This window comes from Dama dama, chromosome 12 (genome assembly GCF_033118175.1).
Source record: "Dama dama isolate Ldn47 chromosome 12, ASM3311817v1, whole genome shotgun sequence".
NCBI lineage: Eukaryota > Metazoa > Chordata > Mammalia > Artiodactyla > Cervidae > Dama > Dama dama.
In genome coordinates, this window is record NC_083692.1 from 99,122,767 (window position 1) to 99,148,095 (window position 25,329).

Below are 25,329 nucleotides of genomic sequence, written 5' to 3' on the forward strand. Positions count from 1 at the left end.
AAAATCTTTTCTCTTTCATCATCCTAGAGAGCTTTTCAACCTTATAACCAAATAGAATCTACACTAACCAATTTGCTAACTTTGTTAATAACTCTCTACCATTCAACCAGTCGGGAAGATCTTGAGTTAAATCCTCCTGAACAAATGACATCCAACACCAAAAGCTTGATTGCCTTTATTACTCTTATTTTATCAAGTTTATGAATGAAAACCTCTACTTAGTTTATCTTATAATTCCTTGTCCAACTTACAAAACTTAGATAGGCACCTTTTTACACTGTATTTCTTTTAAATACTCTTTAACCATTTACTTTCCTATAAAGCAATAATAACCACAAGCAGTTTAGCCTGATGTTCTGTGACAACCTAGAGGAGTGAGATTTTGGGGGGGGAAGGGTAGAAGGGAGGCTCAAGAGGGAGAAGATTTGTATATATTTATAGCTGACTCGTGTTGTTGTCCAGCAGAAACCAACACAGCATTGTAAGGCAATTATCCTCCAATTAAAAATTTTTTTTAATTTTAAAAAGCAATAATACCTATCACTTCAAGACATTAGTCATTTGGCTCCTAACACATTGAATGGCTAATTCAGTCCTCCTAACAACACAAAAGAAAAGTACTCCCTATAACTGTAAAAAACAGAAACCATGCAAGCCACCTATAAAGAAATCTACACATACAAACTATGAATCCTACAACTCTATAGACTTCTGGCAGAAGAGGGAAAAACGCAAAGAAATTGCAATGGAAAACATGTTTAAGTTTGTCAGTTACAAGAAAAGCCAGAGATATGATGAAATTTACAACCAGAAAATTTAATATGAAGTCACTGTACTCACCGTCTGATGGTTTCTGTCACAGTAACGCAGTCCAAAATAATCTACCTCCACAAGGTTTATGTGACGAAATACGTGTTCAAGGACAATGGAACCTTTCGTTGACTTCTGCAAAAATAATTCACAGGTTGTGTCTTTTTTTTTAATAAGGTGTCTTGTCTTTCTCAGTGGGACACAGCCACAGTTCTCATCTTTTATTAGCTTTGCTCACATGGAAACAATTTTATTAGCCCATAGTTCCCTCTTTAAGTTTTGCCTCAATTACAAAGAGATTTAAGTATTAAATAAATACTTCTGAAAAACAATTTTAAATTGTTATATATTATAAATTAATGAGATGCTTTTCTTATAAGACTGTAAAATATCAAGACAAAATTATTATTTTAATAAAGATAATAGCCTATATGAAGTGCATCTAATAAATTCATCAAAAAAATTTACTTTGGTTAAAATCCCATACTTCTCTCACTTTAAAAAGCAATTTTCACCAGGATCATTACTCCCACAACTAATGCAGAAGATACATAAAGTTAAAACAGCAACTTTTAACTGGGTTTCCCTTGTGGCTCAGCTGGTAAAGAATTCACCTGCAATGCGGGAAACCTGGGTTGGGAAGATCCCCTGGAGAAGGGAAAGGCTACCCACTCCAGTATTCTGGCCTGAAGAATTCCATGAACTATACAGCCCATGGGGTCACAAAAAGCCAGAACAACTGAGCGACTTTCACACACACAGAGCCAAAGCTTTTTATAATTTTTATCTAATTTTCCTTGATAAGGTTTTATGTTTTATTTTTTAATTGAAATATAGTTGGCATACAATATTAGTTTCCAGGACACTATATGATTTGACATTTGAGTACATTATGAAATGATCACCATGATAAGTTTAGTAACCATCTATTCCCACACACAGTTACTACTACATTATTGACCATATTCCTTGTACTGTATATTACATCTCTGTGATTACTTAACTGGAGGAAAATTACATCATTGTGATTATTTTGCCACATCAACATGAATCGGCCACAGGTATACATGTGTCCCCCATCCTGAACTCCCCTCCCACCTCTCTCCCAACCCATCCCTCTGGGCTGTCCCAGAGCACCAGCTTTGGGTTCCCTGCTTCATGCATCAAACTTGCACTGGTCATCTATTTTACATATGGTAATGTACATGTTTCAATGCTATTCTCTCAAATCATCCCACCCTCACCTTCTCCCACTGAGTCCAAAAGTTTGTTCTTTACATGTGTGTCTCCTTTTGCTGTCCTGCATGTAGGATTGTTGGTACTATCTTTCTAAATTACATATACATATGTATATACATTAATATACTCTGTGATTATTTATTACATAACTGGAGGTCTGTATCTCTTAATTCCTTCACCAATTTCACCCCCTCCCTTCTGGCAACCATCCATTTGTTCTCTGTGCTACAAGTCTATCTTCATTTTGTCTTAGTTTATTCTGGTTTTAGATTCTACAGGCATTTGTCTTTCCCTGTCTGACTCACTGCTTTTAGCACAATACCCTCTAGATCCAACTATATTGTCAGAAATAGCAAAGCTTCTTTTTTTAGTGGCTGACTAGCATTCTATTGTGTATAGATGCACAACACATCTTTATCCATTCATGTATCGATTAACACTTAGGTTGCTTCTACATCATGGCTATTGTAAATAATGTTGCAATGAACACTGGAGTCCGTATAGCTTTTCAAATCAGTGTTTTTGATTTCTTCATGTAAATAGCCAGAAGTGAAACTGATGGATCATATGGCAGTTCTATATTTAATTTTTTTAGAAACCCTCATACTATTGTCCATAGTGGCTGCATCAATTTACATTCCCACCAGCAATGTATAAGGGTTCCCTTTTCTCCATAGTCTCATAAACACTTGTTATTTGTTGCCTTTTTTGTGACAGCCATTCTGTGTAAGGTGGTATCTCATTGTGGTTTTGATTTGCATTTCCCTGACCCTTAGTGATACAGAGCTAGTAATATAGAGCATCTCTTCACATGTCTGTTAGCCATTAGCATGTCTTCTTTGGTAAAATATCTATTCAGGTGTTCTGCCTATTTTTAAATTGGGATGTTTGTATTTTTTTGACATTAAGTTGTATGAGTTTCCCATGCACCTTGGAAATTAACCCTTATTGGATATATTGGTTGCAAATAACCTTCTCTCATTCAGTAAGCTGTCTTTTTATTCTGTTGATATTAATAAGTTCCTTTCTGTGAAGAGTTTTTAGTTTGATACAGTCCCATTTGTTTATTTTTGCTTTTGTTTCCCTTACCTGAGAAAATATTTCCAAAAAATATTTCTCACACCAATGTTGAAGGGCATATTGTCTATGTTTTCTTTTAAGAGTTTTATGGTTTCAGGTCTTACATTTTCATCTTTAACCCATTTTGAGTTTATTTTTGTATATGCTGTGAGAAAGTAGTCCAATTTGATTCTGTTTCAGGTAGCTGTCCAGTTTAACCAAGATTATTGACGAGGCGGTCTTTCCCCCATCTTGTATTTTCTTGCCTCCTCTGTCATAGATTAATTGCTCATGGCACAGGTTCATTTCCAGGTTTTCTATTCTGGCTCATTGATTCACACGTCTGTTTTGTGCCAGTACCATATTGCTTTGATTACTGTAGCTCCGTAGTATAGTTTGAAATGAGGGAGTGTGATTCCTCCAGGTTTTTTCAGATCACTGCCTCTGTGCTGGGATTCAAAGCATATGGGGCTTTGCATTCACCCTTTAAGAGTGGAGTCTTTGTTTCCTATAGCCCTTTAGCTCTCCTGTGTCCAAAACCAGATATTCTGGGGGCTTGCCTTCCCAATGCAAAACTTTGGGCTGGGGAGCTCAAAGTGGGGGCTGCACCCCTTGATCTTTAGGGAAAAATTCAGCAATGGTGGTTATCCTCCTGTTTGTGGGTCACCTTCTGAAGGGTGTTGGGTGTTAATTATACTGAAGCTTTGTCTCTCCTATCCATCTCATTGTGGCTCCTTCTTTACATCTTCACTTGTGGAAATCTTCTTTGAAACTCTTCAGGTCATTCCCACAGCTATTCTGTAAATAGCTGTAATTTTGATGTCCCCATGGAAGAAGTGAGCTCAGGGTCAGCCTACTCTACCATCCTGGCCACTATCACCAAGGCTTTCATTTTCAGTCCTTATCTAACCATCCGATAATTAAAACCACCAGAGTTAATGTTCTAAAAATGTCTTTGTCTAGATATTAGACTTAATCTTTTTCACATAAACACAGACATAAGGAAAATATTTCCCTTGTCTGGTAAATGCTTATACCTATCTAAAACATCTAATCTCTCCCCCTTCCCACTACATATTCTTTAAAGATTATCATCTAGTATATTAAATATTATTCACACATAACCATTTAATCAGCAAACATTACTCCATATACTCATTAATCTCGAAAAGAAACTACTTTGATGGTATACCTACAGATAGATTTTTTCTTCCTTTTTTCCCATCACTGACAGGTACAAGAAATTCCCAAGATGTTACACATTATGAAGCAGGGCTTTCTTCAGAGAATTACCATTTCACACATACTCATGTAAGATGAGAACACTGCACTGTTTTGAGAAAATAGATTGTAATATAAGGGAAATGTTTTTGATTAAATATAAAATGGGTGATAAGAGGTGATAAAATCACACACTGGGAGAAGACAGTGCTTCTTACAAATCCCACAAATTACTTTGGTTAAACTTAATTGGTCTTTTGTTCAAAATCCATTAGATAATTTATAAACAAAAACCCTTGCTATGAAGGATCTTTAGGTTGTTAGGCATTTTCTGATATAATAACAACGCCACATCCAGAAAACGTCTCTTGGTGCTCATGTACCTATGTCTTTAACTACAGTAAAAATCTGCTAGGGAAATTACTCTTTCGAAGGATAGGCCTACTTAAAATTAAATGGGCACTGCCAAAAAGACCATTACCATTCATGCGAGGACAGTACATGTCTCAATGCCCTTGCCAACATTTGGACTGAGCAAAACTTTTCCAATCTGACTGAGCAAGAAACAGGAAAGGACTAATTATTTTAATTTGCATTTTCCAGACACTAATCAGTTCAGTTCGGTTCAGCTGCTCAGTCGTCTGACTCTTCATGACCCCGTGGACTGCAGCACGCCAGGCTTCCCTGACCATCACCAACTCCCGGAGCTTGCTCTAACTCATGTCCATCAACTCAGTGATGTCGTCCCCTTCTTCTCCTGCCTTCAATCTTTCGCAGCATTGTGGTCTTTTCCAATGCTTCCTAGCACTTCGGTTAGTTATTCTCTAAATTGAAGTTTATAAGCAAATTCCCTTAAATACTTCTAATACCTATACAATTTTACTTAGTTTACTTATTTCTTCACTCCATCTGGAAACTATTTCTGTGCTTGGGATGAGGGTCTAATTTTGTTTCCAAATGGATAGACAACTACACCACTATTTACCTAAAAGGCCTTCATTTCCCTTTTGACTGAAGTAAATTTATCATCTACTAAACGAATCCTCATTCTATGCCATGGATTACTCCTAGACCAATCCTTCAAGATTTTATTAACTTTAGTTTAATATAGTTTGTTGATTTCTATCATTCTCTTTCAAATTTTTCTCTGCCAATTTTTAGACATTTTACTCTACTACAGGAAGTTTAGAACCAACTTGCCAATTTAATAAAAAATTCTGTTAAGAATCTGACTGGAGATAAATTGAATTGACAGACTAGATAACCTGGGAGGTAATGATATGATATTTACAAAGTGAAACCTATATGATTTTCTTTTATATCCATCAAGGAAACTGTATACTTTTTTCATGTAGGTCTTATAAAATTCAACTTGGGCTCTGTGGCAGATAGAAGTTATAAAATGTGCTCTCCTCCCCTGCAACATAATAGTCCTGCTCTAATCCCTGAAACCAGTAAGTATGACCAAATATAAACCTTCTTATTGTGTTATGTATCATAATTTTTACATTAAAATGGGAAGATTATTGGATTATGTTAGACCTAATCACTTGGGCCCTTATAAGCAAAGCACATTCTACAGCAAAAGAGGAAGGCAGAAGGGAAATCAGAGATGTTTAAAGCATGAGAACAACTCCATAGGTCCTTGCCACTTGAAAGATGGAGGGGGGCCATGTTAAACGGCCTCAAGAAGCTGAGAGTAAGCCCCAGTTGACAGCCAGGAAGGAAATGGGAACCTGAGGCCTACAACCACAAGAACTGGATTTTGCTAACACCCTGAAAAACTCTGAAAGTCATTTCTTCCCCAGATCCTTCAGATAAGAGACCAGCACCTTGATTTAGTCTTGTGAGCCTGAGCAGAGAACCCATTCATGCCATCCTGGACTTTAGACCTTCAGAATGGTAAGAAAACCAATAGGTCTATGTTTAAACCACTAATTAGTGGTAATTTGTTATGAAGCAAGAGGAAACTAACAGAGGCTTAACTTTAGCTATTCTATAGTTGCTCTATTATACTTGCTGCCTGGCTACTGTTAACCTCTTGGTAAGCAACTGATTTTCTCCACTGCAGGCTCTGTAGACATCACCTGACAGTAATCTGGATCTTCTCCTCATCCTAGCATCACAGCCACTAAACCTGGAGTCCATCACAACCTTCTTAACATGCTTCTTAACAACCTTCTTAACATGCTTCTCCTGCCCTGGTGCTGGGCTACAGTATTCACTTTCAATTGTTTTTACACTTGTCTTTTGCCTCAGGAATTTTTTTAAACAATCTCTGGTTAACTGAGATCAGCTTATTTTCCAAGAGGCTATGGAAAATGCACATGCATCTTTCCTATTCAAAATAGTTTCAGAAGGCTGCCATTCAAGCCAGTGCTCCACCTTGAACTAATCTCTTCTCTGGGTCTATTCTTCTATCCAGGCACAGACAGGAACAGGTAGAACCACAGAACTTCACTTAATTCTTCTATCCCAAGCAGGTAAAGAAGTGCTTTGTGAACAAAAGAAGAAACATTGATGCTTAAAATTACAGCACTGAAATGGGACAGATCTTTTATACATATAAATTAAGGCTGCCTTTATATAAAAACATTTTATACTTCTATTTCTACAAGAAATGTTAGCCTTTTCACCCATATCCTTTCACATACAGCCTTTTTATGCTACTCAAAAAGCATAAAAAAGAGAAAATGCCCTACTAATGAAGAAAATACACAAAGACAAGCTTGGAAAACCAGCTTAGAAGTTTGGAAAGTATATGGAGATTGCAAAAATTTCACACAGGAATCACTGTTTCCAAAATGATCATTCCCAAAAACCAGAATGTAAGTCTGTCAATCCTCTGTGACACTCCTGCATTTACATAGAATCTGGTGCTAAAAATACTTCACAAATATTACCCGTTCGCATACGTTATCCTGTACAGAGAAACCACAAGGAAAGTATGTGGTACTAGGCAATGAATCCAGAGCTGACCAAAGGAAAAGCGTGACGTTCCATGATTCCCTCTACAGCTTTCTGCACACTGCAGGTGTGTCGGCACATGCACCTGGAAAGGTGGACCTCAGAAATACTATACTTCTGTCACTTCTTCAAGCAAACATGTACATGAAAAACTTTTAACTTCTCATTATCATACTGCAATACGACAAGACTCAGAAAACCTGGATGCCAGCAGTACATTAGCTCCTGGGGTGAGATGACACCACCAGCTTACATATCTGCCCATCCTGCACCACTGACCCCCTCCAGCTCCCCTCCCCGTCGTTTGTATTCCACTGCAATGCCTTCTGCTTTTACACTTATGGATAATTTCATTCTTCACATATGGGTCCTTCACAGAGACTGCCTGTGGGCTATATGTTGCAGTTCGAATTCAAAGTCTTCAAGTTCCAAAAAAATCATTCTTGAATAAAGAAATTAAGAACTGCTAGAGAACTGACGAGAGCCAAAGAACAAACCAGAAATACCCTGGGCAAAGAACAGGCCAGTTCAGGATTTATTACTAAAAAAGGACAAGTAAGTATCATCAAGGATATTATGAAAGGAATATAACCTCATTCAATCAAACATTTATTGAGGACCTACTACATGCCAGCAAGTGATTAACATTGATAAGACGGAAAAAGTACACTAATAAGAATGCCAGAGGAAAGTCAGACACACCTGGAATATAATACTAAGAACACCTCTATGGAGGAAACAGGTGACTGGCTTATAAGAAACACAAAGAAGCCAGAGGGTTATGGAGCAATAAGAAACTTCCAGAAAGTGAGACAGGGAAGGACTTGGTTTTCATCAGAAGTTTTTTCTTGTACATATGTCTGATAATTATGCACATGTCTTACTTGTATAAAAAAAAAATCTTTTAAGAAAAATATACCTAGTAGAAACTAGTCATTATCTTTTTTTTTGCTCACAGCTATAATTGTTTTGTAGATTTGGTTCACATGCCATGAGGTATTAAGTACGGAAATGTAGAGGATAGGACACTATGATGGTGAGTTGTCAACATGCTGACCACGTTTACACCAACAATTCATGGTCCCATCTGCCAAAACAGTGACTTCAAGACTTTTTAATCTTCTTAATTTTTTCTGAGCCCTCTGAGCAGGCAAACCTAACTATTCTAGGCCATCATATACGAGTCTGAAGGTCATGTGCCCCCAGTACTTGAACCGCTGGAGACATATCTTCCAAGGGAGACAGTTCATTTCATCTGAAGTTTAATATAAACTTATTTTTTTAACTTTACTTCCTTCAGTATTTAGCAAAGGAAACTCATAAATGTGATTGTATTTAGCACCCTGCCAGTTCTTTCTGAAAATTTCTAGAAGAATCTCTGCCAAAATGACAAAATCAACAGAGATGCCACAAAATAAGATACGACAACCAAAGCACTTGGCAACATGCCCAAGGATTTTCTGAATGATGAATAAATTAAAATATTGTCATTGATAAGGAACATCAACTAATGAGACTTTCGAGAGAACGAGTTGAGTGCCAACACAAATAACAGAAAAGGAAATTTCATGAGGTCTCCCCACATCTTGTGGGCTTGTCTGTACAGTTCCCTTTTTGTGGAACATCTTCTCTCCTCTCTGTCCTCTTCAAAACTCCACTTAGCCTTCAAAACTCAGCACAAATACCACTTTCTCCATAAGGCCTGTCTTTATCCCCTCAACCTCATTATGACCTCAGCTGCACTGGACCTACAAAGTGTCTTGTTTTTGTCCATCTCTGAGACTTATGCTATTCTGCCTTTATTGAAGTCATTTGATTCTTCTCTTAACTTTGCCACCAATATGTAGAAATTTTGAAGGCAGGTACTGAGAATTACACACCTCTTCCTCTGCATGTGAGTCCAATAATCCACACACAGTAGGAACTCCCTAAAAGATTACTGAATAAATACTAAGGGCCAACAAACAAGGAAGGGAAGGATGTAGTATTAGAAATATGGTGGCCTATGAAAACGTCTCTTCCTGTTTCTCAATGAAGATCTCCATTTTTCTTGACCCATCAGACACGAGCATGAAGAAAGACAATGGATTCAGGCATCCTGCCAACCTCAGTGCTACTTAGTTTACTTTTAATTTCAAAAATATACATTTGTTTTGGTGTTAATATAATTTCAAAAGACTTAATATTAATAGGCTCTGAATTTGGTATAAGTATTTTATATTTGAAATTTATATGATACAAAAAAAATTGGGGCTTGATATTCAACTTTAATGTATAAAATGTAAACATACACAGTTTTCTTTATGTAATAAAAAAAATCTGACAAGAATTGTGTTTCCTATCATCAGTAAAACAAAAACTATCAATACGAAGCAGTTAAGAAGAAAATAAAGAAGTAAAGGAAGCTTCTGGCCTTTTATAACTCCATTCAGAAAACTTCATTTAATTGTTAGAATTGAATAATTTACCTTTCAAGTGACAGTAAATAAATGCCTGTGACATATTTCTGGATGGTAAATTATATGCCACTTAAATTTCAGCAAATAGCGATAGATTACTTTCATTACTGACATTTTAACAATATTCTGGAAAGAACAAAGCCACAAGAGGCTTATGATCACAGAAAAAGACTCCCAGGCAGGACAAGTTTATTTGAAAATACCATCAGTAAGACTTTCAACCAGAACAAAGGATTCTTCAAGTGAGTAACAACACCTTTGCAGATTAACATGACATTACCAACCAGAAAGGCAAGTTTTTACCAGCTGCACAGAATGATAACTATTACATTCTAGACAAACAGCTTACTCCCTCACAAAGGGGAAATGAAGCATTCAAAACATTCTTTAATCTCAGGCCTATAAAAAGTCACTATATTTTCATTCAATATTTTTGACAGAATAGATTTCAGGTTCTCTGAAAAAGCAGAAATAACATTAAGTTTTTTCAGCTCAGGCCCATTAGGATAAAGTGAAGCAGGGGCATGGAGGGGACCTTCCTTAGGCACCAGTGGTAACTGCTTCTCAGGTCAAGCACTGTTACCACCACAGGAAGGCTTCTGACTCAGTTGCCTTCACCCTAGGTGAAGAAATTTGTAAGAAAAAAAGATTTTCTTAAACCTACATCTAATCATTAAATAACATAAAATGTGTATTTTTCAAGGTACTATGTATAATTTTCATATATAAAAGCTTCTTCACATTGATGGACTTTTCTCAGACTTTCATCTAGCATTTCTGTCTATCACTGTGTCACAAACACCCCCAAGCTTAGTGGCTTCAAGCCACCGCCATGATTTGCTCACGACTGTGCCCTCTGGGATTAGAGAAGGAAATGGCAACCCACTCCAGTGTTCTTGCCTGGAGAATCCCAGGGACGGGGGAGCCTGGTGGGCTGCCGTCTATGGGGTCGCACAGGGTCGGACACGACTGAAGCGACTTAGCAGCAGCAGCATACTGTGAAAAATAGGAGCCAGATTTCTTGTTAGAAAAAGGAGTTACACAAAGGAGAAAACAAGAATGAATCTTGTGGTGTAAATACATGGTTTAGTATTTTCAGATTAATATATGTGTGTGTGTGTGCATATACACCCCAGTTCTCTAGACCTTCCCACTGAGCGGGCATGGGAGCAGTGACACCTGAAAGGCAATGACCAATGTCGTGCCTGGAACTTCAGTTCTAAATAACATTCTCTACTCCTTAGAAAACAGACCAAGTCAAGGCTCTGACAGGGAAGTAAAAGACCTGAAATGATTTTTTATTATAGAAAGGAATGGCGTGCTCAAAGAATGATGGGGCCCTTCCAAAAGAACAGAAGTGTTAGTTTGAAGGGAACTCTTACCAATCAAATGAGGGACAATTTGAACACCACTGTAAGTGAAAATATCAGATTATAATCCTCTGAGAGGAATCCCTGAGTTCATGTGAAACAGAAACAAATAATGAATAAACAGAAGACAAAACACTTCTTTATAACAAAATGCCAACTTGTAAAGGCCGAAAAAATGACAGAATTAGAAAATGACCATCATGGTTATGACTGATTCAACTGAGAGGCATCAGCAATGCTAAAATTAGTGGGTGAAAAGCCAGAGGAGGAATGGAATATTTTACAAGGTCTCAGAATATCTCCCCACAAAATACTTATTACAAAGAATAAAAAAGAAACTTTACAGTGAAAAAAATCTACAGTCTTTACCTTAATCAAACAAACAAATTTAATTTCACCAGTAGTGGGACAATTGACATCAAGTACTACCTAAAATAGGATGCAACAAATATAGCACCACTTCAGTGTTTTTCCTGCCAAAGATATTTAAGCTGAATTTAATACTGAGGAAACATGAGACAAGCCCAATTTGAGGGACATTGTACAAAACACCTGGTGTAGTCTCTTCAGAAATAAGGTCACGAAAGTACTGAGTAACCATTCCAGACTGAAGGAGAGTTGAACAACATGTTAACAAAATACCACGAATAATCTGATTTGGATTATTTTGTTCTAGAGGGGACAATGTTGGGACAACTGACAGAATTTGAATGAGGCTTTGGATTAAGTAGCTAGACTATATCTCATTTCCTGATATTGGTAGCAGTGCCAAGATTGTGCTGAAGAGGGTCCCTGTTTATAGGTAATTGGCACTAACACACTCAGAGGTAAGAAGTCAGGTTTTAAACTTACAAATGGTTCAGTAAGAGAGAAAAAATAATGATAAAGCCTATGTTGTAACATGTTAACTGCATCTATGAGTGAAGAGGATAAGAGTTTATACTTAAAATTCACTCGGCCTTCTAACTTTAAGATTATATGATTTTTTGACAAAATTTCTTCAATTTGGGGGAAATTTCAAATTTAAAAGATAAAGTGGGGACTTCCCTTTATCCACTGAGGCACAGTGGACGAGAGTCTGCCTGCCAGTGCAGGGGACACAGGTTCAATCCCCAGTCCGGGAGGATTCCACATGCAGCAGAGCGGCCGAGCCCGAGTGCAGCACCCACTGACAGCCCGCGTGCCCGCGTGCCCAAGGGCCCCAACCAATGAGCGCCCGCGTGCACTCCTAAAGACCGCGCAGCGAGGGCTGGAGCTCTGCAAGAGAGTGAGGCTCGTGAGCACTGCAACGGAAAGCAGCCTCCGCTCCCCTCAACCAGAGAACACCCATGCAAAGCCATAAAGGCCCAGTATAGCCAAAACAAAAAGAAGATAAACAAAATATTTTTAAACTTATCAAAAAATGATAAAGTGAGGCTTTGTTAGTATTTTGTTCTGTCATAATAATTCAAAGTCACATAAGCCAAAATCACACAAAAAAACTGCTAACACTAACTTTTACTGGCACATACTAGCACTTTACACATACTAACTAACTCAGTGCTGACAGCAGCCCTGTGAGTTGGAGGTGATACTACAGCTAACACTTCCCATCTGCCAAGCCCTTGACACTGATCTAAGAACACCACATCTTCCCATAAGGAGGAGACTCATTTAATCCTCATATCAACTCAGGGACATAGGTGTTATCATCTTCCTCATTTTAGAGACAAGACTATTAGAACCCATAAGTAAAGTAAATTTCCCCAAGAGCACACAGACAGTAAATGGCAGAGTCAGGATTGAAACCTAGGCTGTCTGGCTCTAAAACCGTGCTCCAAATTGCTCTCACACTGTACCGAGAAAGTGAGAAAAGGGGTGTGAGACCAGAATTCTCTCAAATCTCCTAGGGAGCGTTTCTCAAAATCTGTGTTAGAGCCAAAGGATCGACCTAGTTAACCACAGATCTTAAAGCTCCCTAAAATGACCTTGCCAGAAATCTCAGTTGCTTCTATCTCAGAAGACATGGTGACTGGTCCTGGGAGGGGCTTCTCATTCTAGTGACTCCAGCAGACCCCCAGGGTCCCTATGCTGGTGAGGTAACCACTAGAGCATCTAGCAGCTCCTCCAGATACCGCGGTTGATGAGTCTCAGTTTCTTGGCTTATACTCATCTATTCACACACACACGCACGTACACTTTTACCTTCCAGTATTTGATTTACCACAGTTCAGGAGCCCTCTTAGCCTATTTGAGAATGAGGCATCCACTGCAAAACAAACTCAAATTATAGCAAGTAAGAAGGCTCAGCCACTTGAGTGGGGGAACCCAAGATGAAAAACTAGAACAGTGTCTATTAAAAACAAATGAAAAATAATAAAAGAGAAAAGGTAATGGGGATTTTAAAGAAGATACTATTAGAACACACCAAAAAAAGGCTTTCTGAAATCAAACAGCTTGACTTCTGAAATTAAGATTTCAACAGACACAATGGGAAAGAGCGTGATCACTACTGAGAACATTCAGAAAGATCAGATAAGCATAAGTGAAAATAACAGAGACATAAAAGACATAATCAGAAGACAGAACATGCAGAAAACAGGCTCTCCTAGATGAGTAACAGAGAAGAAATAAACTGCAAGGGAAAGTGGGAGGGGACAAAACAAAAGAAAACCTCCCTGAGGTGAAAGAAGGGATAATTCTCTAGATGGAGAAGGCACACAGTATTAATGAGGAATAAAGATGACACATGCCTAGGCTTGTGAAATACTTTAACTGAGAAGGGAAATCATCTGCAAGCATACATCTTATTAAGTTATGTAAATGCAACTTTACTATTTCAAGAAACTCTTACCGAGGAAGATGAAGCTATAAACAATTTTATTGTTTTAGGAACTTTCCAAAAACCCACTTATTTAAACAATAGATGGCTCAACTAACCCTTATTAGAGTCAATATCCCTTACTCAGCCCACCAGTCTTAAATTGTTTTACCAAAAACCTGATCTAATTCTATGTCCTTGCTCTGAACAGGCTACCTAAAATCAGACCCTAACAAACCTCACAAACCCCGCATCTTTGTCCTCCCTCCTCTAAAAAACAGTCAGTCATTGGTCTCTCTCATTGCAGTAAGCAATAAACTCAACTTTGCTTTATCTATGGGCTCCCTGGTGGCTCAGGTCGTAAAGAACCTGCCTGCGGTGCAGGAGGCCTGGGTTCCACCCCTGGGTCGGGAGGAGCCCCTGGAGAAGGAAATGGGAGCCCACTCCAGTGTTCTTGCCTGGAGAATCCCACGGACAGAGGACCTGGTGGGCTACAGTCCATGGGTCACACACAGCTGGACAGAACTGAGCAGCTGACACTCACACACTTGCTTTATCCATCCTGTACCCTTCAGGCTTCTCATCAGCAGTCAGAGACTAAGGAAGAAACCGCTCAGGCTGCCCAGGTGGCTCAGTGGTAAAGAATCTACCTGCCAATGCAGGAAACACAGGAGACAAGGGTTCCATCCCTGGGTCAAGAAGAGCCCCTGGAGTAGGAAGTGGCAACCCTCTCCAGTGCTCTTGCCTGGAAAACTCCATGGACAGAGGAGCCTGGTGGGGTACCATCCATGGGGCCAGAGTCGGACACGACTGACCACAAATAAAGTCACTCAAACAAGCTGAACAGAGGATTTGCAGAAGAGAAAGGATCAGATGAGCATCACATTTCTTGACTGCAGTACTGCAAACAAGAGCACAGTTAAACAGTGACTACTAAGGGACTTCCCTGGTGGCTCAGAGGGTAAAGCGCCTGCCTACAGTGCGGGGGGCCAGAGTTCAATCCCTGGGCTGAGAAGATCCCCTGGAAAAGGAAACGGCAACCCACTCCAGTATTCTTGCCTGGAAAATGTCATGGACGGAGGAGCCTGGTAGACTACAGTCCATGGGGTCGCAAAGAGTCGGACACGACAGCAACTTCACTTTCACTGAACAGAAAAAGCCTAACCCAGCTGTTCCTCACCTGTCAGAAAAGACAAAGACCCTTTTTTGAGCATGAAAAAGTAAGACACTGCTTAACCAATGAACTCGACCTGAGGAAATCTTGGAGGTTGTGCTCTAACTGGAGACAGAACTCAAGATATGAAGGACAATAAAGAGGGCAGAAGTGGCACAATGTATCCACATTGTGGATAAAGCATAAAGCTAATAGGACTCATTTATAGTTTATAGCATAAATGTTTATTGTGAGACATACAATAAGAAGAAACGTAATAAATGGATAAGAACAAAAAATTCTAAACTGGCTAGGTAAAACTCAAACCGGGGGTTCTCTAATTTCTGTTTGTTAATATGGAATTTTTAATTATAGCAGCTCTCAAACTATTCAGTGGGGAAAGAACCACTAAAAAAAATGGATAAGCAAAGAATGCCCATTTTCATGCTGAGGTGGGTAGAAAACGGAGCAGAAATGTGACCATGGACCAAAGAAAGTAAAAGAGTGAACATGACAAAGTGTAATAAAAGATAAGTAAAAGGTAGATGGAGAGAATAAAAACACACATAGCATTTAGGATGATAAACATGAGTTGTGCAAGAGTGACAGTCTTTTCGGACTCTGCAGGATCTATTTCACGGACATGAAAAGCACCAGCTATATAGCCAAGATATTTACCGCTGCACTGAGAGTGGCAAAATAAAATCCCCCAGCTTCGGGGACCACCAACTGAAAAATGATTGAATAAACCATCAGTTCAGTTCAGTTCAGTCGCTCAGTCGTGTCCGACTCTTTGCGACCCCATGAATCGCAGCACGCCAGGCCTCCCTGTCCATCACAAACTCCCGGAGTTTACTCAAACTCATGCCCATCGAGTTGGTGATGCCATCCAGCCATCTCATCCTCTGTCGTCCCCTTCTCCTCCTGCCCCCAATCCCTCCCAGCATCAGGGTCTTTTTCAATGAGTCAACTCTTCGCATGAGGTGGCCAAACTATTGGAGTTTCAGCTTCAGCATCAGTCCTTTCAGTGAACACCCAGGACTGATCTCCTTTAGGATGGACTGGTTGGATCTCCTTGCAGTCCAAGGGACTCTCAACAGTCTTCTCCAACACCACAGTTCAAAAGCATCAATTCTTCGGCACTCAGCTTTCTTCACAGTCCAACTCTCACATCCATACATGACCACTGGAAAAACCACAGCCTTGACCAGACGGACCTTTGTTAGCAAAGTAATGTCTCTGCTTTTTAACATGCTATCTAGGTTGGTCATAACTTTCCTCCAAGGAGTAAGCGTCTTTTAATTTCATGGCTGCAGTCACCATCTGCAGTGATTTTGGAGCCCAAAATAATAGTCTGACACTGTTTCCACTGTTTCCCCATCTATTTGCCATGAAGTGATGGGACAAGATGTCATGATCTTAGTTTTCTGAATGTTGAGCTTTAAGCCAACTTTTTCACTCTCCTCTTTCACTTTCATCACGAGGCTTTTTAGTTCTTCTTCACTTTCTACCATAAGGGTGGTGTCAACTGCATATCTGAGGTTATCGATATTTCTCCCAGCAATCTTGATTCCAGCTTGTGCTTCTTCCAGCCCAGCATTTCTCATGATGTACTCTGCACCTAATAAAACTTCTCAATTCCTTGGATTTTGTGTTGGGGGGGTGGGGGCAGAGGAGGGGCAGTGAAATAGTTAATACGTTAAAAGGAAATGCAAATGTACTACAAGAATGAGAATCACCAACTCCTAAATCACAGGTCTTACAAACTTAAATTCTTTTGTGGCACTTATTAAAGCACAGTCCATTCAGTTTCTCCATTCCAAGGGAGTTTAACCAAAACGCACAGTGAAACGTTAACAAGGGCCACGAGGCATGGTCTCTGTTTCAAAGCAGCCTGAACAATGTACATTTAAGCAGCTCCTGTGCCCTGAGAGCTATGCATCCAATATGGAGCCATAGCCACATGCGGCTACTGAATCCTTCATGTATGTCTGGTCCAAATCAAGAGGTGCTTAAGTATAAAATACACACTGGATTCTGAAGGCAATATAAAAAGAATAATTTTTATATTAATTATATGTCAAAATGATATTTTAGATCTATTGGGTTAAACAAAATGTTATTAATTAATTAATGTACCTACTAGAAAATTTTAAATTACTTGTGTGTTTCACAATATATTTTTATTGGACACCTCTACACTGAAGCTTTTCTTGATAAAGGAATACAAATGGTGACAGCTGGTTTCCTGGGTTGGCGAGAGTTCTGACAGTCCTGATAACTAATCCTTTCATCACAAATCCTCCCAATCTAGTCCTGGCTCTGCTTTAACTAGCTGGATGACCCAAAACTGCCACTGAACTTCTCCAGCCCTAAATCCTCATGCATAAACTCAGAGAACATTCAACACCAAGGCATCATTTTAAACAATGAAGACACTGAGATCACATTTCCTGCCTTCCAGCTTATTGCTCCATTCACTGCACAACTCACCACACCCACTTCCTGATTTTATCTACTCAGTGACCCCCGACAGTGCATCTCTAATCCCAGGGACTGGCCAGAAAATGGGTGTCACTCTACAGGAAAGGAGAGTGTAGATGGATCTGAGCAGATCTATTACACAACAGGGGATGTTTTCAGGACCCCCTCCCTCAGCTGAAAGTGAGAAGACTTTCCCACACCAGGTAGTCCACAGGATTATTTGTAATATCAAAGGGATGCAGAATACTGAGTATCTTCACAGCTCTAGGCAAGGCTATGTGATCTCAGGTAAGTCTGCTGAATCATGGCAAACTCGATTTCCTCAACTGCAAAATGCATTAATAATATCTGTCCAACCCACATCATAGGCTGGTTTGGAAGATCAAATAAAACCTCTTGAAAAGCACAAAGCACCACAAACACAGTCACGGTCTCACTCCTGTCATATAATGCTAGGCTGTACAAAGGCACAGTGTGTTCTGGTGCTAACCAGGCTCCACAGCACTGAAAGATACTAAAGGCACACTTTGATACCTGGCTAAATTCATTTCTTTTTTAGGTGAATAAAAGAAGAGATATAGATCATGCTTTTTAAGTTAAAAAAAAAAAGAAGGATGAAGCTAAGTAATAAAGCGCTTACCTTCATCCTGCATATAGTATGCATCAGGCTTTGTTACCCATTTTGAATATTATCAGATTTTATCAGAACAACTTATTCTAGAGATGAGGAAACTAAGGTGCAGAGAGTAACTATTCTAATGCCTTTACATATGGCAGGAAGAAACCAGACTTGACCCCAGGCCGAGTGGCTATGCGGCTCATGCTGGCAACTGTGCTGTCCCGCCTCCACGGTCAAGAGCACCAGTCAGTTCAGTTCAGTCGCTCAGTCGTGTCTGACTCTTTGAGGCCCCCATGAACCGCAGCACGCCAGGCCTCCCTGTCCATCGCCAGGCCTGACTGGGCGGGTGGGGTCAGCAGATGAAAACAAGTATATAAAGAATGGTAAACAACAAGGTGCTACTGTCTAGTACAGAAAACTATATTCAATATCCCATGATAAACCATAATGGAAAAGAATACAAAAAGAATGTATGTGTATGGATAACCAAATCACTTTGCTGTACAACAGAAATTAACACAACATTGTAAATCAACTATACTTCAATTAAAAAAAATAAAGTCTGAATAAAACTCTGGCCTACAAAAGATGTGGGTACTGTTGCTCCCATATGACATAAGGCCCTCTCTGAAATCACCCCTTCCACTCCCTAGTCCCAGCACTGTTCTTTGTTTTTTGCATTTCTGGTTACCTTTTAACTTCTCTGCCTGTTCATTTATTTTGGGGTCCTCACTGCTGCCAGGAGTGGGGGCTCTCTGTGCCGCAGTGCACAGCTTTCTCACTGCAGTGGCCTCTGGCGCTCTGGAGCACAGGTTCCAGGTGCAGAAGCTTCAGCAGTTGCAGCTTCTGGGCTCCAGGGTGTGGGCTCAGCAGTTACGGCTCATGGACTTCAGCTGCTCCATGTTGTGTGGAATCTTCCCAGACCAGGGATCAAACCTGTGTCTGCTGCACTGGCAGGTGGGCTCTTATCCACTGCATCACTGGGGAAGTCCCTCTGGTCGTCTTTCATTTCTCTTCTTTGTGCATTCTTTCTTTTCTAACTCTTCTGTTTGACTGCCACTACAATTTATATTTTAAGCCCTGATAGCTCTTAGAATAGCAGAGATTACCAACAGGTAAAATTAGGAATGGAAAATATACACAGATATGGTGGAACTACAGATTTTTAAAAATTGACCTATTTTGGAGGTATTTCCCTGGTGATCTAGTGGCTAAGACTCTACCCTCCCAATGCAGGGGGCTCAGGTTCCATCCCTGGTCAGGGAACTAGATCCCACATGCCACAACTAAGAGTTTGCATGCAGCTTGTGCCCCTAACTAATCCTGGTGCAGCCATATAAATCAATAAAAGCTTATTCTTAAAAACTGACCTATTTTGTTTAAAAAGCACGATTGTTTTTGCAGTTTTGCTTATGTACTTTGTTGCTGTGTTCAATCGCTAAATCATGTCCAATTCTTTGCAACCCCATGGACTGTAGCAAACCAGGCTCCTCTGTCCTCCACTATCTCCCAAAGTTTGCTCAAATTCATGCCCACTGAGTCAATAATGCTATCTAACCATCTCATCCTCTGCTGCCCCCTTCTCCTCCTGCCTTCAATCTTTCCCAGGATCAGGGTCTTTCCTAATGAGCTGGCTCTTCACATCAGGTGGCCAAAGTACTAGAGCATCAGCTTCAGCATCAGTCCTTTCAATGAATACTCAGGGTTTATTTCCTTTAGAAATGACTGGTTTGATCTCTTGCAGTCTAAGGGACTCTCAAGATTCTTCTCCAGCACCACAATTCAAAAGCATCAATTCTTTGACACTCAGCCTTCTTTATGATCCAGCTCTTACATCCATACATGGCTACTGGAAAAACTACCTTTGACCATATGGACCTTTGTCAGCAAAGTGATGTCTCTGCTTTCTAATACACTATCTAGGTTTGTCATAGCTTTCCTTCCAAGGAGCAAGTGTCTTCTAATTTCATGGCTGCAGTCACCACTGGCAGTGATTTGGGAGCCCAAGAAAGTAAAATCTGCCACTACTTCCACTTTTTGCCCTTCTATTTGCCATGAAGTGATGGGACAGCATGCCATAATCTTAGTTTTTTGAATGCTGAGTTTCAAGCCAAGCTTTTCCCTCTTTCATCAAGAGGCTCTTATTTCCTCTTTATTTTCTGCCTTTAGAGTGATATCACCTGCATATCTGAGGCTGTTGATATTTCTTCTGGCAGTTTTGATTCCACCTTGTGATTTAGCTTGTCATTTCGAATAATGTACTCTGCATGCAAATTAAATAAGCAGAGACAATGTAAAGCCTTGTCATACTCCTTTCCCAATTTTGAACCAGTCAGTTGTTCCATGTCCAGTTCTAACTATTGCTTCTTGACCTGCATACAGGTTTCTCAGGACCTTGTGGCTCTTCACAAATAGCAGAAGGCTTTCTTCCTTCACTCTTTTAAAAGCAACACAACATACCAATCAAGAGATTAGTGTCCAAAGTTTGGGGAAAGGTTCTTCATAGATTCAGATCATGCACAATGTGTGGTACATGGAAAACAGGGAAGTAGTGGGTACTATTTAAGCGTAACTCACATTTAATACTATAGCGTTCCCAATGCCTGCAAAGGCTGCTGCTGCTGCTAACTCACTTCAGTCATGTCCGACTCTGTGCGACCCTATAGATGGCAGCCCACCAGGCCCCGCCGTCCCTGGGATTCTCCAGGCAAGAACACTGGAGTGGTTGCCATTTCCTTCTCCAATGCATGAAAGTGAAAAGTGAAAGTGAAGTCGCTCAGTCATGTCCGACTCTTAGTGACCCCATGGACTGCAGCCTACCAGGCTCCTCCATCCATGGGATTTTCCAGGCAAGAGTACTGGAGTGGGGTGCCATTGACTTGCTAAGAGTACTGAAATCATTAGTAGCACTTTGCTGAGCAGTAGGCCTAACTACAGAACTGTTTCTCCCTCCATCAACTTAATACCTGAAACCAACACAATATTATAAATCAGCTATGCTTCAAAATAATAATATAAAGTGAAGGCATCCCTCAAAGGCTTAAAGGTTTGGGAACAAGACTCAGACTAAGGAGCTACATCCCTGAGCAGGCTGCATTTCCCAGGCAAGACCCCTAATTCCTCCTGGTTCTGCTGGGCCCTCCCCTATAGGAAATGAATTGGGGAGTGGGAAGATGTCAAGCAAGGGGGATGGGACAATGGTAGAAATGTGCATGTCAGCACTGCTGACCCCACAGCCAATTAAGGAGCCACAAGCTGGTCTCCACGGGAAGCTGCAGCCAGCCTCAGACAGAGGATAACGGTTGTGACACCAAGCCCCAGGAGATGTGGTGTTGATGAATATTAAACAAACACACGTACACAGACAAAGTGGAGACAATCCAGGATTCTATGTTTGCAGTCCCTGTTCTCAGAAATGGACAGAGTGGCCATACGGGAAAGATGTGTCTCCCCCAAACTGCTTGACTTCCTCTGGTCCTCTTTTCTTCCCCCACACTCTCCTGTACTTACAGGAGGCTGTGTGAGATTCTCTCTCTGACTGCTAATACTGACAGCAATTCTGATCCCACTCTTTCCAGGACACATGTCACCAGCTCAGCTTTTGCATAAATCCTTCTCTGGCAACCTGGCTGCCTGCCAGGGCCCCTCATCAGCCTGGAGGGGTATCACATTGAATTATTCTATATCGATGTTGTTACCATCAGTTTCCCCTGTAAATATATGGAAACAGCTTGTTCAGCACCCAATTCAGGTCATCTCAAGGACCACAAAACAAAATTAACAGTGAGTCGAAGAAAATGAAAAGTAAGAGATGACAGACATCCCACCTGGCAAAGCCAAACATTAAATTTTGACAGAGAAAAGAACTGGAAAAAACATATGTGACAGACAACCTCAGGAAACATACTACTAAATCCTGGCCTAGAATGGGATTTTTTACTTCCATTAAGTTAACATAGAATAAAAAGAACCACGTTGTCATCAGGGGAAAAAACACAGGGTGGCTTTTTGCACTGACTGGGCATGAGGGGCCGGAACACAGGATGCCTCGCGAAGACCCAGCCAAGGCCCTGCAAAGTGGATCCAAGAGCAGGGGAGAGATCCCCATCTCTGAAAAGCAGAAACTAAAAGCACCTCCACTAGAGTCTGAATCCTCCCAAGCACCAAACTCACAAAAAGACCCCCCTTCTTCAGCAGTTAGAAATTGTTTCAGTCATATAAAGAATTAAACATCTATGCTCTTTTTTTCAACCAGGAAAATGTAAACATAATATAGATTCATCAGTGATAAGTGCAAAAAAATAGAGGAAAACAATAGGATGGGAAAGACTAGAGATCTCTTCAAGAAAATTAGAGATACCAAGGGAACATTTTGTGCAAAGATGGGCTCCATAAAGGACAGAAATGATATGGACCTAACAGGAGCAAAAGATATTAAGAAGAGGTGCCAAGAACACACAGAAGAACTATACAAAAAAGATCTTCATGACCCAGATAATCACAATGGCGTGATCACTCACCTAGAGCCAGACATCCTGGAATGTGAAGTCAAGTGAGCCTTAGGAAGCATCACTACGAACAAAGCTAGAGGAGGTGATGGAATTCCAGTTGAGCTATTTCAAAACCTAAAAGATGATGCTATCAAAGTGCTGCACTCAATATACAAGCAAATTTGGAAAACTCAGCAGTGGCCACAGGACTGGAAAAGGTCCGTTTTCATTCCAATCCCTAAGAAAGGCAATGCCAAAGAGTGCTCAAACTACCGCACAATTGCACTCATCTCACACGCTAGTAAAGTAATGCTCAAAATTCTCCAAGCCAGGCTTCAGCAATACGTGAACCGTGAACTTCCAGATATTCAAGCTGGTTTCAGAAAAGGCAGAGGAACCAGAGATCAAATTGCCAACATACACTGGATCATTGAAAAAGCAAGAGAGTTCCAGAAAAACATCTATTTCTGCTTTATTGACTATGCCAAAGCCTTTGACTATGTGGATCACAATAAACTGTGGAAAATTCTGAAAGACATGGGAATGCCAGACCACCTGACCTGCTTCTTGAGAAATCTATGTGCAGGTCAAGAAGCAACATTTAGAACTGGACATGGAACGACGGACTGGTTCCAAATAGGAAAAGGAATACGTCAAGGCTGTATCTTGTCACCCTGCTTATTTAACTTATATGCAGAGTATATCATGAGAAACGCTGGGCTGGATGAAGCACAAACTGAAATTAAGATTGCTGGGAGAAACATCAATAACCTCAGATATGCAGATGACACCTCCCTTATGGCAGAAAGTGAAGAAGAACTAAAGAGCCTTTTGATGAAAGTGAAAGAGGAAAGTGAAAAGGCTGGCTTAAACCTCAACATTCAGAAGACTAATATCATCTCATCTGCTCCCATCACTTCATGGCAAATAGGTGGAGAAACAGAGGAAACAGTGGCTGACTTTATTTTTTTGGGCTCCAAAATCACTGCAGATGGTGACAGCAGCCATGAAATTAAAAGACTCTTGCTCCTTGGAAAAAAAGTTATGACCAACCTAGACAGCATATTAAAAAGCAGAGACATTACTTTGCCAACAAAGGTCCATCTAGTCAAGGCTATGGTTTTTCCAATACTCATGTATGGATGTGAGAGTTGGACTATAAAGAAAGCTGAGCGCCGAAGAATTGATGCTTCTGAACTGTGGTGTTGGAGAAGACTCTTTATAGAGTCCCTTGGACTGCAGGGAGATCCAACCGGTCCATCCTAAAGGAAACCAGTCCTGAACATTCATTGGAAGGACTGATGCTGAAGCTGAAACTCCAATACTTTGGCCACCTGATGCAGAGAGCGGACTCATTGGAAAAAGACCCTGATGCTAGGAAAGATTGAAGGTGGGAGGAGAAAGGGACAATAGAGGATGAGATGGTTGGATGGCATCACCAACTCAGTGGACATGAGTTTGAGTAAACTCCGGGAGTTGGTGATGGACAGGGAGACCTGGTATGCTGCAGTCCATGGGGTCACAAAGAGTCAGACCCAACTGAGCGACTGAACTGAACTCAACTGAATACAGATTCATAGGCAGAAAAATATCACCACTACCTTATTTTTGTTTGGGGTTTGGGAGTGGGTTATTTGTTTATTTTTTACCATATCTATAAAACCAAAGACAATGAGGAATATGAGGAAAATCACTCAAATAGGTTTGGATGCTTCTAGATATTCGAATCTATTGACCCAGTCCCACAAGCTGGCATTTTCCTGATGATTCATTTTACCCCACCACACCAGTCAGACACTTGGTGATCAGGACAAAATTTTCAGACACAAATCTATCCGTGGCTCTCATCACCACCATCAGCCAGTCTGAACCTCAGTGGCCGCCTAACTGGTCTCCGCTCAAGCAAAGAAGCTAGCTCTCTCTCAGTCAGTCTCAACGCCAAGTTATCAAACTGCTCCTCTCACTCCCAAATATCCTATCTATCCTGCCTTCCAGGCAAACCGAATCTCTTCCTTTCCCTCAGCAGAGCCTCGTCTCAGGCCCCCAGGCCCTCCACAGGCCGTCTCCTCTCCCGGAAAGCCCCTCCTCCCTGTCTGCTGGTGAGCTCCTGCCAACACCCCCTTGGCAGCTGTCCCAGAGCCCCTGCCCACCCTTGCCCCTGTCACCTCAGCCCGTCTGGCCCCCATGCTGTTCCCTGAGCAAGCTCAGCACACGGCCACGCCAGGGTCCCCGCATCGGGTTCCCGCCACCAGAAAGCCTCTCCCATCACAGGTTCTGTGGTCATTCCCCCACTTTCTCCAGATGAAGGGGCTTCCTCTTACTGCCTAGGTAGAAAAGAACACTCCCTACACTTTCACACCCCAGCCTGCCTCATTCCCTTCACACTGCTTTACTCTCTTTATAGCATTTTATCACAACTTGATACAGACACAGAAAGACACACACATGTATTTTACTGTGTATTCTTTATGGCCTACGTCAGTCTCCACAATGGGCTGGCCGACTATGGTGCATCGGCCAAATCTGCTCCCCCAACTCACCCCCCTCCCAGGCTTTGATTAGAACAAAGGCGCCCCATTATTTTACATACAGTCTACAGCAGAGTGGAACAGTTGAGTACTCATGACCCACAAAGCCTAAGACATTTCCTACCTGATC

The 25,329-nt window shown here is 40.8% G+C and overlaps 1 protein-coding gene across 3 annotated transcripts in view; it reads right to left on the reverse strand.

Annotated features, from left to right (window-relative positions):
- The window catches only part of EPB41L4A (erythrocyte membrane protein band 4.1 like 4A), a 254,167-nt gene that overhangs the window by 157,742 nt on the left and 71,096 nt on the right, over positions 1–25,329 (reverse strand). For all 3 annotated transcript variants that reach the window (XM_061158196.1, XM_061158197.1, XM_061158195.1), the window contains exon 2: positions 841–945. In XM_061158196.1, the coding sequence (XP_061014179.1) occupies positions 841–945 (105 nt within the window). The remainder of the gene's footprint in view (positions 1–840; positions 946–25,329) is intronic.